The sequence below is a fragment of the Helianthus annuus genome, chromosome 1, assembly GCF_002127325.2.
Source record: "Helianthus annuus cultivar XRQ/B chromosome 1, HanXRQr2.0-SUNRISE, whole genome shotgun sequence".
Classification (NCBI taxonomy): domain Eukaryota; kingdom Viridiplantae; phylum Streptophyta; class Magnoliopsida; order Asterales; family Asteraceae; genus Helianthus; species Helianthus annuus.
Genome location: NC_035433.2, coordinates 66,525,306 through 66,540,282, shown reverse-complemented (window position 1 = coordinate 66,540,282; position 14,977 = coordinate 66,525,306). Strand labels below are relative to the sequence as shown.

At 35.8% G+C, this 14,977-nt stretch overlaps 2 protein-coding genes across 2 annotated transcripts; both read left to right on the top strand.

The window, feature by feature from the left end:
- Positions 1-8,017: 8,017 nt before the first annotated feature.
- LOC110898906 lies at positions 8,018-8,529 on the top strand. The gene is made up of 2 exons (XM_022145771.1): positions 8,018-8,054; positions 8,138-8,529. The coding sequence occupies exons 1-2, from the start codon at positions 8,018-8,020 to the stop codon at positions 8,527-8,529; spliced, it is 429 nt and encodes a 142-aa protein (XP_022001463.1).
- Positions 8,530-11,451: 2,922 nt separating this feature from the next.
- Positions 11,452-13,277, top strand: LOC110867881 (3-ketoacyl-CoA synthase 12). The gene has a single exon (XM_022116939.2). It carries the CDS (start codon positions 11,730-11,732, stop codon positions 13,125-13,127), a length of 1,398 nt encoding a protein of 465 aa, XP_021972631.1. The 5' UTR covers positions 11,452-11,729; the 3' UTR covers positions 13,128-13,277.
- Positions 13,278-14,977: the final 1,700 nt, after the last annotated feature.

The following is a 14,977-nucleotide window of genomic DNA, read 5'->3' as shown; positions in this document are numbered from 1 at the left end:
TCGCGCAACCCGAAACCTTAGAGGGTCAAAAGATAGCATGGATACTGTACACGACATTGTTGATGCATTGTGTGTATAAATATATTTATATTATAATAATAATAGTAATAATTAAATAAATTAACATAATACTTAGTCATAAGTATTGGTTACAAATTTGAAGATTTAGTTTTGGCTGTGGAACGTACTGTTCGAAACCCAAACCCCCCAGCCCACCCAGCCTTATCTCGGCCCACACATTCGATTTCCTTCACCGACTCTTCTTGCTTAGCGATTATTTTGCATGGTTTGCATATATATATATATACACACATAATGATCTCTACCCTCTCACAAGAACGCAAACCCTACCTGCCGCTTCACTTGAACCGCTCCTCCTCGCCCGAAACTCTACGTCGAACCAACCACTACCTTCTTCTCCGGCGAGTTCACCGGCGAACACCGGTAAGATTTCTCTCTCTCTCGTCCGTAGATTTAGTAATAGACTTGTTGCGGTTTCGGTTTCGAGACGTGGTTCGTGATCACGGTTAGATTTTTCATGTGGTTGTGTGTATGTGATTCTATATCTATGTGTCTATATGAACAATGGAAAAGATGAGGGTTAACTGTAGCATGTTTAACATGATAGCATGTGTGTATGGATGTCTGCAAGTATGTAGGAACTTGAAAGATCATAAGTGTATGCATGATATGTGTGAAAACTGTAAGGATGAATGTTACATGAAATCGAAGGTATATGTGCTTATGCTAATGAAGCCGTGTGTGTGAGTGTATGACACTAGTTTCTGTTCACGCAACCCAAACGTATGCATGAGTGTGGAATGTGAATCGTACATGATGAGTTGTATGTGAAAAGTTTAAGTGTTAGATAGACAATCCGTGTATATATCGCATAGATGAACCGTAGGTGTGAATGCTAATTCTGTTTACACGATGATTGCATGATAATCTGATGCTAGGGTTGTTTGCGCTATGTGTAAATAGACAATACTTTTGAATGTTAACTAGTGGACCGAATGTAATCATGTCAGTAGCCTTACATGTGCAACAAATAATAAAGGGCAGCCCTACTTATGAAATCGAGAATTATGATGGTGGCAGCCCAAGTTTTGGTTTTGATTAAAATACATGTTTGTGACCTGCATCTCTTGACTAAATGTATAGTCACTTCATAAATTGGTCTAATTGAAATCAAGGTTTCACATGAATTTGTCAGATGTGCATGTGGTCTTATAATTGAGGTCCAATAAAATCATAATAGGTTGTGGTTTGGTCAAATAGAAACATGAACTCAATATGAACTTGTCGGCCACTTTATAACTACCTTTGACAATTGCATGAAGTGCAGCCAAATGAATAAACACATATGATTGGTGGGGTGGGCGGCCCATAGATTACCATTGGCTAGTTATTACGGCCCAATAGGGTGCCCACCCGGATTATTTATTTGTTATATATTAGACCCGAGTTATCTGATATATATATATATATTTATGTCCGAGTTTTATAAAGGGCAAGGCCCTGTCTGATGTCGTGTGATGATTACTCTGAAACAATGAGCTGTATGATAATTGATGTTGCGATTTGTATGATCAAAATAAAACCACAAACTCTGTTAAACCCGTTAAGTTTATTAACACTTTAAGTATGTTAAGTATGATAACTATGTTAACTCGGTTGTTACGTTATGTGAGTTAACTGTAATCTGTTTCCGATTAACTCTGTTATGCAAAGTGTATGAATCCAATTAAGTGCGGATGATATTGATAGATTAAATCGAGAAAGCCTCTATGAGAAATGCGGATTGTATGAATGTGATTAACTGACGTATGATGTATGATATCAACTGTCGAACATACTCTGTGGTATTAATTGCATGTGAAACTTTACGAACGTGAACTGATCAAGTAAACGTGTTTACTATAGGATTTGATTGAGTAGTTGCTAGCACATAGTTAAGCATACCGAGCAAACCAAGGTGAGTTCATTGCATTTTTTTTTCAAGCATGCGTCCCGGTGGTTTGGGACAACTGGTAAACATTTGGAAGGGAAACTTTGGGTAAACAACTTAATCGGTTTTGGTTATTGAACATGGGATCTATCATCGGATTGCCTGAAGGGCAATAGGGGTAATTAGTTGATAGCGCTATTAGGTGGGAAACCTCACACCGGGCCGTAAGGACGGGCGTGAACTAATTATCTGGGTATGGCTATGGTTGTTAGAGGCACACTCCTCGGATACATATGGGCACTCTCCCTAGGGTATCTAACGAAGGCAACATAGCAATCGGTCGTTAAGGGGTACCCACTCCCCGGATACATATGGGCACTTCCCCTAGGGTATCTAACATGAGCAACATCGCATCGCAACGTTAAATCGCATTAACATATATATGGTAACGTAACTTGTTAACAAAACCTTGAACTCACCAGCGTAGTCTGACACACTTGTTTACATGCTTGTAGGTGATTACTGAAGGAACTTGGGAGCTTGCTGTCTGATGCTGCTGGAGTGGTTGTGGTCATAATAAACCGTTATCTTAAATTGCTTTTGATACATTACACATTGATACTTTTATGCTTCCGCTCAGTACCTTGGTTTTGGTTTAACTTTCAAACAATACATTTCTATTGATTTGGTATTTATTTATAACTTGTGTTTGATATGATTGGTGGCTCTTTGTTGAATCGTTACACCTCCATTAGGGACACGTCCTAGGTGGTGATTTGGGGGTGTGACAGTTGATCTTTTCTTTGTCCCGTGACTGCCTCTTTTATAGTTTGGTGTAGTGGATCGTAAATACGTTTCGAAGCTATCATTTTTCAATTTGGGTTATTCTCTTTACCTTTATTCATTTTATTCGCCTATCTTTAAATGTTACGGTTACAACCTACAAGCGATGAAATGTTTTGGTAACTATTTCCATTTAAGATTTTTTGGTAAAAACGGTGTTGAAAAGAATTTTGCTGATGTAGATGTCGAGGAGGTAAGTATACAATTGGCTGCTTCTTTATATATTTAATTACTATATTGTTAATCTAATAAATGTTATATGTAATTTGCAGGCTGTAGTTGCACCTATTGATTCTGTACATGATGTTTCTCCGATTTCAGTTGTAGCCCCTGCTGTTGCTGAACAACCATATGGTCGTCGTTATCAGTTTGTTCGTATGGCTGCTACATATTTTGTAAGTTTTAATATGATTTTAGTAACTACTAAATATTAAATATTACATATTTTTATTGACATAATAATACATAATTCTTTTTAGATTCATGTTCTTATTAATTTTATTTTTAAAACAGTACAGAGGTTGCCTAATACTGTTTCAAGGATGGCAAAACTTGATTTTGGTTTAAAACCTTTCACCATCAGACTTCTGCATCGGAGTCCGCAAAAGGAGTTTATAACGGTACCAGACGTGAAAAGAAAGATAATGGTTTTCGTTATGCGTTAATGAGTTGGTCGAGATTCATGAAATCTGCTGGCATTCAGGTGGGTGACATGGTTTACTATTCTTTTGATGAAATTGACCAAGTCTTGAGTGTTGAAATGGTTGTACCTCACATGAGGCGTACTGATTAGTTCTTTGACATTTAGGTTTGGTTTTTTGGTTTCATATGATAGATATTAACTTCGTTATGGTTATTAGTTTTTAACATGGTTTATGGTTTTGAAGTTAAAGTTATTACATCTTATTACCAAACATCCTTTTTTTAGTCGTAAATGTATGACAACATTCGACCAACCATGGAAAAGGAAAAGCTTTCCTTTTGCTTCGCTTAAACAAACAATAAATGTTCGGCCATCCTCAGTTTGTAGCAGAACATTTATAGGCGCTTTATCCGTACCCCACAATTTACACGCGGCGTCAGATGGAATCGCCTTATAAAGCAAACAATCCAAAATGAATTATAATTATAATTAAAATATATAAACAATACAATAATAATAAATTGTCTTTCATGATAACAAAAAAAAGACTGTATAATTCATGTAAGAATTTCTCAATTACCAGAAGAACTTCGTCCGCTCGAGTCATATGCCTACAAGGGGAAGGATCTTTAATACTGATTCAAAAAAGAAGATATTAATAAACCATAACATGTTAATGTTATTGTTCAAAACAAATGATAACATGAAAAACGAATACAGATTCTACAAATCAAACTACATAACTTATACCAAATTTGAAAAATCTTAGAAAGACGTTAAACATAAAGAATGTAAAGATAACGAATACAAACATATATATCACATAACATACATAATAACAACATAACATCATATATAAATCTGACTGAAAAAAGATGAAACATGTTTATGTGGGATGTAGAGAGAGAAGGTTGCGATTCGATGGTGGGGGGTTTGTATGGGTGATGGGTGTCGGAAGTGAAGGTTGAAGGTGGTGGTGGTCGGGTGATGGTGGCAGGTGGTGGTGGTTGGTGATGGAGAAGAAAAAGAGAAGAGAGAGCAGAGACATTGTTGGTATGTGTTAGGTATATATAAAGAAATATAACATATGTAAATTACCAAAAATACTGTTATGTTATCTTTAAAGTTACAAAAATACCCTTTACAATATGGATGGAGATAAGGTCGTGGAGCAAACTAGCGATAAAACCGAAACATCAGGGAGTAAAATGGCTATTTTTAAAGGATTGGAGCAAAACCGTTAAAACAACTAAACCACATAAAACAAAACGAAATTTACTCTTTAGTTTACTTAGAACTTCACAGTAGATTGTTTGTGTGTTTCAAAGTTTTCATGGTCAAAGTTCCCACCTCATATATTTCAAGTTAAGTGAGAAGTAGTTGTTTCAATGTTTTAAGTAGTAGATAACTTATGTTGGATGGTTGTTGCTATTGATGGAGGCTGACATACATTCCTCGAAGCACATTGGGATTTCAATGTGAATTCGTTTAAGATCCATATCAATATATTATACTAGAAAAGAGAAAATAGGAGAACATATATTGATATTGAAAATAACTATTTTTTTTTAATAATCATATTCTTATACACAAATGTTTGAAGAATGTTAACATATTACATAGAACTTGTGAACTAATAGTATAGTGGTATGATGCATGTCACAATAAAAATGGTGTGAGCTTAAACTCATTAACTACAAAATTAGGTGGTATTTATGTACAAATAAATAACGATAGAATCCTAAAAAATCCAAAAGTTGTCGTCTTCCGCAGAAATATATATTATTTAGATTTTGGGTTAAGGAAATAAGGCGTAACTTTATAGTTTTAAGTTATAACTATATGGTTGATATTTTCTTTGTCCCTAGTGACTGCCTCTTTTATAGTTTGGTGTAGTGGATCGTAAATACGTTTCGAAGCCATCATTTTTTGATTTGGGTTATTCTCTTTACCTTTATTTGTTTTATTCGCCTATCTTTTAATGTTACGCTTACAACTAGGGCTGTAAACGAACCGAACGTTCAGCGAACAGTTCGTGAACCGTTCGGCAGGAAGTTCGTTTATGTTCGTTCGTTTAATAAACGAACGAACATGAACAAGAAATTTCGTTCGATTAGTTAAATGAACGAACATGAACAAAGGTCTCGTTCGTTGAATTGTGTTCGTGAACGTTCGGTAAGGTGTTCGTGAACATTCGTTCATTTGCGTTCGTTTATGTTCGTATGTTCGTGTTTTAATTAAAGATTTTTATACTTTCATATATTTTATCTATACTTTTTATACTATTAAACTTTTATTTATATCATTACCCTAAGAATTAAACTAGGAAACCCTCTTTCACCTTGTTTATGCACCATTTCCCTTTCTTTTCTCATTATATACATCGACGAATATGATCTACCTCCGTTCCACACTAAGGGATTCAAGTTCAAGTGCTACTCTCTGTGCCATCCACCTTTATCCTTCATCGCGTTCGCCAAATTTATTTGTGTTCGCTTGTGTTCGTGAACCGTTCGTGAACACTCTCATTTCCTTAATGAACGAACACGAACATAAAATCTCGTTCAGTAAGTGTTCATGAACCGTTCGTTAACACATTTATTTCCTTAACGAACGAACACGAATAAGGGCTCGTTCGTGTTCGTTTGGTTCGTTTACCGCCCTACTTACAACCTACAAGCGATGAAATTGTAAGGAAACTTTAGGTTTCTCAATTTTGATATAATATTCTCTTTTACTTGTATGACATTCAATAATATAAAATCGTTTATGCAAATGTGGGGCTTAGCCCACTTGGTAGAAGCTTATAATTCTTAGAGGGGAGATCCTAGGTTCAAATCTCGGCAAAGATATATTCGATTTATTGTTGTAATTAGGCTATAGGGTGTGGTCATGACCCTCAAGATCACCATGACCCTCCACGTCAGTGTCATGTCACCCACCTCTAATCCACCATCCAAAAGCAATACTCTAAGGGTGTGGTAATGACCCAAACCACTATCCCCTTATTTATTTTAATTTATCTTTGTCTAAAGAAAAAGGAATTGATTTCTTGAAAAATGGAAAGGAGGACCATGGTTGTCATGGTTTAATCCATGCAAACCATGGTGGATCATGCAAGGGGGTGGTGTAATCTTCTATTCATGTTCCTATATGACGAATCATGTCTCAACCATGACTCCCACACCCTTTAGCCTTAGTAGGAGTCAGATTTGCCATTAAAAAAAAACCGTTTACAAAACAAATGAAATGAATCTAAAATTCATACTGAAACAAAAGAAAAAAAAAGCTTCAAAACGAGTTCGAATCTATCTTTAAAAATTCTAATGATAGCTAAATTTGATAAAGTCTAAATGAACTCGAAATCATACAAAGTATAAAAAATTAAAAAAACATGAAACCGAATTCATAAACTCAAAATCATGTTATTGTTCTTCAATGATGGTTATGGACTGGTGTAACTGTAGAATCGGAAGAAATGTTACACAAAAACTGATTTTAATTTTGGGTAATTGTTTACTGAGTTGATCATTGGATTGGATATTAATGATTCAGACGCCTAAATGTTAGAACTTAAAGTTTTAAAAGCCAAACCATGTTCCCGAGACATATTTAACAGGGGGAAGAGATGAAAATATGAAAAACCATGTTCCCGAGTTTCATTTAACAGAGGGAAAGGAGGGAAAATAGAAGAAAATATGACCAAATATGACCATGTATTCATCCTCCCAAATTGGAGAGATTAGGAGAGAAAATTTTCCTTCCTCTCCCCTTCCCTCACATCCCCTGTTAAATGACTCGGGAATGTGTATGTGAAAAATAATCCGTGCGTATAAGGATAAAGGGTATGGGGGCCGGCTTAGGCCCGGCCTGGCCCGGCACCGGTCCCCACACTGCCCCCCAGAGTCCGGCTCGTCCCAACCGGCTCCCACACGACGCGGGCAACGGGCCTCATTTTCAAAATTCTAGCCGTTACAAACGGCTATATTAATATAAAAAAAAAACCTTTTTAACTTTAAATAAATACCCTTCATCTCATCCATTTTTATATCAATTTCTCAATACTTCTCACATTCTCATCCAATTTTATAAAAAAAACACTCCATCTTTTTTATACAATCATGAATCTATTCAACCCGAACAACCCCAACCCGAACAATCCCAACCCGAACCAACCAAACTTTTTTTCGACTCCCGCTTACACTCCGATCGATCCTTCATGGGTGTCTCCGCAATTCACGTTTTCGGGTTTCCAACAATCACCCAACGCCTTCAAACAAATGTCCCAAGTTCAACAAATAGAACATTACCAAGCACTCCAACAAATCATGCAACGCAACTCGTTTGAATCTCTAGGGCAATTCCAATCGCAACCGCCAACTTCCTAACCGCAACCCCCGGTTCAACTTGACGATGATGAAGAAGTCGTCCCCGAATTGCCACCTCAAGAGCTCAAGCGCAAAAAAAAAAAAAACAAGGGGAAGGGGAAGGCGGTTGAAACCGTAGCCGAAACCTTGCCCAAAGGCGGTTCGAGAGCAAAGCCGAGACCTTGGACAAAAATAGAAGAGGAGGCGCTAGCAATGGCGTTTGTTAAGTCCTCAACTTGCCCGATTGTCGGTATGAACCAAAGTTTATTTTTTTAATTTAAATTTAAAAAGATTTATTTTTTATTTTTACTAATGCATTTTTTTTAAATTTAGGGAACAACCAAACGGGTAGTAGTTTTTGGAAGGCGACAACGGAAAGATTTAACGGGATTATGGAGCAAGGCCCGATGCATGATCTCGATTCCGTCTCGGGCAAGTGGCATAAAATGAGCAAGGCCATCAATACCTTTAGCGGGTATTATAACCAAATTTACACTAATCCTCCAAGTGGGAGTAACGACGAGGACATTCTTAACCTTGCTTTGGCTAAGTGGGACTCTAAAAATTCAACGCCTTTCCTGCACCCCCGAGCATGGAACATTTTAAAGAAAGAAAACAAATGGAAGTCGTTTCCAAATGAGGTCGCAACCGCCAAACGGAGTAAAACTTCCGAGTCCGGAAGTTATAGTGCGGGAGGTTCCACCGCTCGTTGTCAATCGACATAAACGACGACCCGGAATATGATGAGGCGAGTTGATATCCGAATTTCGTTCGTTCAAATAGCTCGCGGCCGAAAAATATAGTTACAAGAAAACCTTGTCGGCCGACTATGCTAGAGCGGAGGATTTTAGAATTATGAAGTTGGATCTCGACTCGGTTCCGGAGGATGAACGTGAGGGTTATCGGAGGATGAAAGAGGAGGTTAAGAAAAAATGGACGTCGTAGGTTGTTTACTTTTTTAATCGTATCGTTATTTTTTTTCGTTTTTATGTTTACCGTTTCTAGGATTAGTAATTTTAATTTTTAGGAAATGTAATTTTTTTTATGTTATGAAATGAATTTAATTATGTTGTTTTATGTTTTAATTTTATTTAATTTTTATGAAGTTAACAAAAAAAAAAGTTAGAAAATTATAAAATAATTAGGTGGGATAGGCCCATCCTCCACCCCCTCAAAATGCAAGGAGGCCCATCGTTCATGGGATTGTGATGTGACGCCTACATGACGGCCCAACCTCGTGGGGATGGGGCTCTCCATAGTCCATACCCTTTATTCTAAGTGTGTGTATTTATGATATAATAAAAATAAAATGCATATATTTTTATTCGAATCTTGACTTCAAAATCACAAATTTGTATTCGATTTGATTACCCAATTCAAATTGAATTCGTGAATTCAAATATGTTTTGAATCGAATTTTAAGTGTTTTCAAGTCTGGTTAATGTAGTACACATCCCTAGCGACTAACACATAACCAACGAAAACTTTAAACCACATGTTTGATATGGTTTTTTAAGCAATTTTCGTCCCCTCACAGTTTTTCTCATGTAAAATATTTAATAAACTTTTTATTGTTAACAAATATTTAGTAAATTATTTCTATCATATCTAACCAAGGATAATTTAATATCATGTCTAACCAAGGATAATTTAATATTGATGGTGTAACTAATAAAAATATACGTATGAACTTATAGAACTTTTTTAACGGCAAGCTAATCTTCTCCTAAATATTCTTATATTTGCATCTTGTATAATTTGAACCTATCACCTATTAGCATTGACGGAACCAGAACGATTTAGCTAGGGGTTCATCATAAGCTTATATTCTATACTGGTTCAAATTAGGGGGTCCATCTCTTAGTTTGTTCTTCAAAAACTCAAAATTTATAAATAAGAATTCAAAAAGTTGCGGTGACCGAAGGGTCAACGGACCCTCTTGACCACCCTCTGGTTTCGTCCCTGCCTATTAGATAAAGAGGAGACATCTTATCATCACATCATCTCCTTCCAACACTATTATAAAACTTTTGATATTTAAAACTGAAACCAGAGTTTGTTAAATAGAGGTTGCAATTAATTAGTAGGATTGTTTAATTCTTTCTTTTCCCCTCTATTGGTATATTTATTATTGCCTCCTCACCACCTCTTAACTTCCTCAATCAATCTCATGAATTCTCATCTACTTTCTTCATCAACATTAAATACGATGGTTTACAGATGTTTATGATAAATTAAAAGGAAAGTATGATGGTTTACCAAACTATTGCATCCACTAATTTAGAGAAAAATCATATTTATACCCATTTGATACACAACTTCACGGTCTAGTGTCTACTTTTGCTCGTGTATCAACCTTTATTCCCATTATTAAACGCATATGATACACGAATCGTAGTTGCATTTTAACTTTTCACTCGTGTATAAGAAACATATTCTTTTATGAAGAATAATGATAATGCACGACACAAACTTATGTAGTATTTATTATTATGCGTACCAACTTTATATTTATTTTGGCTTTTCGTGCTCAGTTTGTTTCTTTATATTCCTTAGTAAATTTTGATTTCTCTATGAAAGTACAAAACTATACTGTTGAAGGAGAATATAACGTTTTTTTATATCTCTATCATTAGATATCGATAATTTTGGTTTTTGGTTAGATAGCTTGTAACCTTCAAACAATCGGTTCGGTTCATTCACGATAAGATTGCGGGTTACCATTTTAGGTTTGTACGTCACATTTTAGAAGGCGACGTAACAAGCACAAGACACCTCATGTATACATAGCTGTTATATCATTTGCGTTCTTTATAAAATACTGGAAAAGGTTACAGTGATTGAAACGTAACGTAATAAATGTTCACTTGTGTTTCAGTTCCCGTGATTTAAAAACCCTTAAATTAAGTTACATTTTACTGAAAATAAACCATTGGATGAAAAATAACAACCAACCAGCCAACCTTAAAAGACAATTATTAGAACATCCACTCTCATAGTTAAGTCACAAAATTAATGTAGGCTTATCATTTCACTGACAGAATCTTGACTTAAGATGATCTATCACTTTTACCGTTTAATTGGAAATTAATTACAAACAACAACTTTCACCTGCTTTCTCTTTGGAATCATTTGTGTCGCATAAACATTAAACAAAACCCATCTGCTAATGAGAAAAACACTTTGCATTCATCATATGTTTTAAATGTACAGGGTTGTCACTACTAGAAAAATGTCCATTTATCTATGGAGACCTGCGACTAACGGAATTTCCAACACATTTCCCATGGAAAAAAAAACCCAAAATTTGTGTCTTAGTTGTGTCAAAATAGCAACGCTATTAGAAAAGTGTCCATTTTCCTACGAATACATTTTTTTTGGAAATGCGTCGGAAATGGTCGTTTCCTACGCGTTTCTGATGAAAACTGGCATAGGAAACCTCCCAGTTTTCTAGTAGTGTGGGGTGGTCGGGCCAACTTGGTCATGATGTACATGTGACAACTGACATATATATCATAATCCTTACCCAACATTTCTGCAGCAAGAGACTGTTTTCACGACTCAAATTAACTCAACAGTCACATGACAGTAATCTTACTGTCACTCCTACATTCGCACCTATCTAATATGCCATTAAATATCGTAAAGGAGCCTTTATTAATGGTAAGCTTGACCTACAAAAGTCAAAATAGAAAGAAAAAAGTCAAAAGGCTTTAATCTAGAAGATGTCACTAATGCTTTATTGTTATTTGGTGGAAGTTGAGTGATGGATATGTTTCTAAACAACATTAGTCGGCCATGCAAGCTGCGCACCCTCTTTTTATACGAACAAATTTTTAGGTTTCTCAAATTTCACATCAAAACCAACAACACAAACTTATAACAACTTAAACACCAAGATTTCAACCCTTTCTCTCTCTCAAAAATGGTGTTTTTTCTTACCATTTTGTCTTCCATCCCTCTATTATACATTCTCTACATTGTACTTAACTTTCTTGACACCAAAAGACATCAGAAATGTTACTTATTGGACTACCAGCTTTACAAACCCTCCGATGACCGGAAACTGCCAACCGAATTCTCCGGTGATGTCATCTTGAGGGCGAAAAATCTCGGTCTAAACGAGTACAAGTTTCTTCTCAAAGCCATTGTAAGCTCTGGCATTGGCGAAGAAACCTACGCCCCGAAAATGGTGTTTGAAGGCCGTGAAGAAAACCCTACTCATCAAGATGCCATTGAAGAGATGGAGGAGCTTTTTGAGTACACCATTGGAAGACTTCTCAAGCGAACAGGGGTTTCACCGACGGATATTGATGTTTTGGTGGTTAATATCTCGATGTTGGCGTGCATGCCTTCGTTATCGAGTCGAATAGTGAACCGATACAAGATGAGGGAGGATGTTAAAACCTATAATTTGTGTGGGATGGGGTGTAGTGCGAGTTTGGTTTCTTTAAATATTGTTGAAAGTGTTTTCAAATCAAAGAAAAATCAAGTGGCTATGGTGGTGACATCTGAATCTTTGACTCCAAATTGGTATGTAGGTAATGATAAATCAATGATTCTTTCTAATTGCTTGTTTAGAACCGGTGGGTGTGCAATGATTCTCACAAACAAGCCAAGTTTAGCTCATAAATGCATCTTGAAGTTGAACTGTCTTGTCCGAACCCACCACGGTGCAAAAGACGAATCATATGGATGTTGTATACAAACCGAAGACGACGAGGGTCGGATGGGCTTTCATTTAGGGAAATCCCTACCTAAAGCCGCAACCCGAGCCTTTGTTGACAATTTAAAACAAGTTGCGCCCAAGATCTTACCGATCCGGGAGCTTCTACGGTTCGGTATTCTCTCCATAGTCCTAAAAATGCTTCACAATGGACGAAAAATGTCAACAGGCTCAACCAGACCGGTTATCAACTTTAAAGCCGGTGTAGACCATTTCTGTCTCCACACCGGTGGAAAAGCTGTGATTGACACGGTCGCTCAGAGCCTTGGGTTAAGTGAATATGATGTCGAACCGGCACGGATGACCTTGCACCGGTTCGGCAACACTTCAGCTAGTAGTGTTTGGTATGTTTTAGGGTACATGGAGGCTAAAAAAAGACTAAAAAAAGGTGATAGATTGTTTATGGTAAGCTTTGGGGCAGGGTTCAAGTGCAATAGTTGCATGTGGGAAGTGGTACGTGATCTGGAAGGAGTAGAAAATGTGTGGAATGAGTGTAATATTGAAGAGTACCCACCACAAACCCTAACCAACCCATTCTTGGAGAAATATGGCTGGATCCAGGACGAAGATATTGAGACCTTCAAACTACCGGAGTGAAATTCATTTACTAATGAAGGACAATAGGTTATTTCGCAATTTATTAATTTATTTATAGTTAAAGAAAATGTATAATTGATTGTGTGTATTTTACTTTCTTTGCATTGTGCGTTGATTTTATGAAATCCAAACTTCAATTTCCAAATATTACTCATTCCTTAAGTGTGTAGGATTTTCAATTGTAAGTTACTATTTTTTCTCTGCGAAGTTATATGTTGTTAGGGTTAATAATTTGAACTATAAACATTTGTACTATATATCAATATTATCCACTTTGTATACAAAAAAAAAAAAAAATACATGTGTGTATATTTAATTTAATTTATTTTTTTTATCTGGTGGAGAATTTCTTGGAGACATCCATCCTAGGATTACTATCACCCAAAATTATGTTTGACTATGAAGTTTTTCTCTCATTTACATGCAATGCGTCTAATAATATGTTTGCTATATTCAAGGACGGGTATTCTTTATAACTAATGTATCTTCCGCTCACAACCAATATATGATTAAAGTGTTACAAGAATTGTTCATTACATGATATATATGGTTTATTTCTCTTGCATGTTATTTAATTTACAATAATAGTTTGTTGCAAAATATATGAAATATTAGAACATCATAATAGATACCAAAATAGTTACCAATGGGTATTGGTCTATTGACAAACACAAAGCTTTTAAACACCTTGAGAGAAGAACGTCTTGGGTTCAAATCCTATAAATAATTAAAAAAAAATAGTCATTCAAAAAAAATAGAACACCATAGACTTGTTTATTCATTTTAAAGTACAAGTAATCAATCACTGCATTTAGTTATATAATAATGACCATATAAATAAAACATAAATACAAATCCTAATATATCGACATGTGTATACAAAAGTATTAGATATATTTATGACAAATGACGTTGGAAAGATTTATAAATATGTTTGGTCTTAAGAAAGATGTATCATCTATCATAATTAAAAGTTTCAAATATCCGCAATTAACATAACATAAACATCCTTCTAGCCAGCTTTCTTGTGGTTTGGTAAACTCATTAATATGGCATTCATATCGTGGGTCCTTGTCACATTCATGGCAATTTATTTTTCGCCATTGTTCATTTATTATTTAACTTTACTGACGACCTTTGGTAAACAATGTACTTAGGTTCCTTTTAACCTTATGAGTGATGATGAAAACAACTACACATAACTTGGAGGGACCAATGAATCCATATAAGTTTTGTTGATATAAAGTTTATGTATGAATCATTCCTTTTAACTGTACCAAACAGAAAAGGTGACTCATTGATCAAGGAACACAAAGACACCCATCTATATACAGGATGTATGACCACTATCCTTTCTAGCCAAACCTCATCAAAATATGCACATGATTGAAGGAAACATAGTGCAAAGAAATGTAAACGATCAACGGTGTACCTTTAACATACTTTATCTCATGGAGAACATTAATTTGTACATGGACTTGTTCCCAAATGAAAGAACATTAATCTAGCAGACTAATACTTGGCCCAACTATATAGCAACAAATAGGCTAGGAAAGCGCATAACTTTCGCCATGTTTGGGGTTACAGACCCATAATTAATGGACAGAATCGTCTCAATGGTCGAATCGTGTGAAAAAATCGTTGCATTAGGTAGTTTACCCCAACCCTTAGTGTCACACCTGGTCGTAGCGGAAGCGCGAGCGGTAATCATTGCATTCAATCAAGTAAACAGCTATTATAAAAGATAGTAAGATGTTCATCCATGCGATTTAATTAAACCAATTTACACCCATACATGTTTGTTCGAACGAATAACAACCAAAGAGAGTAAGTTACATTGTTTGAAATCA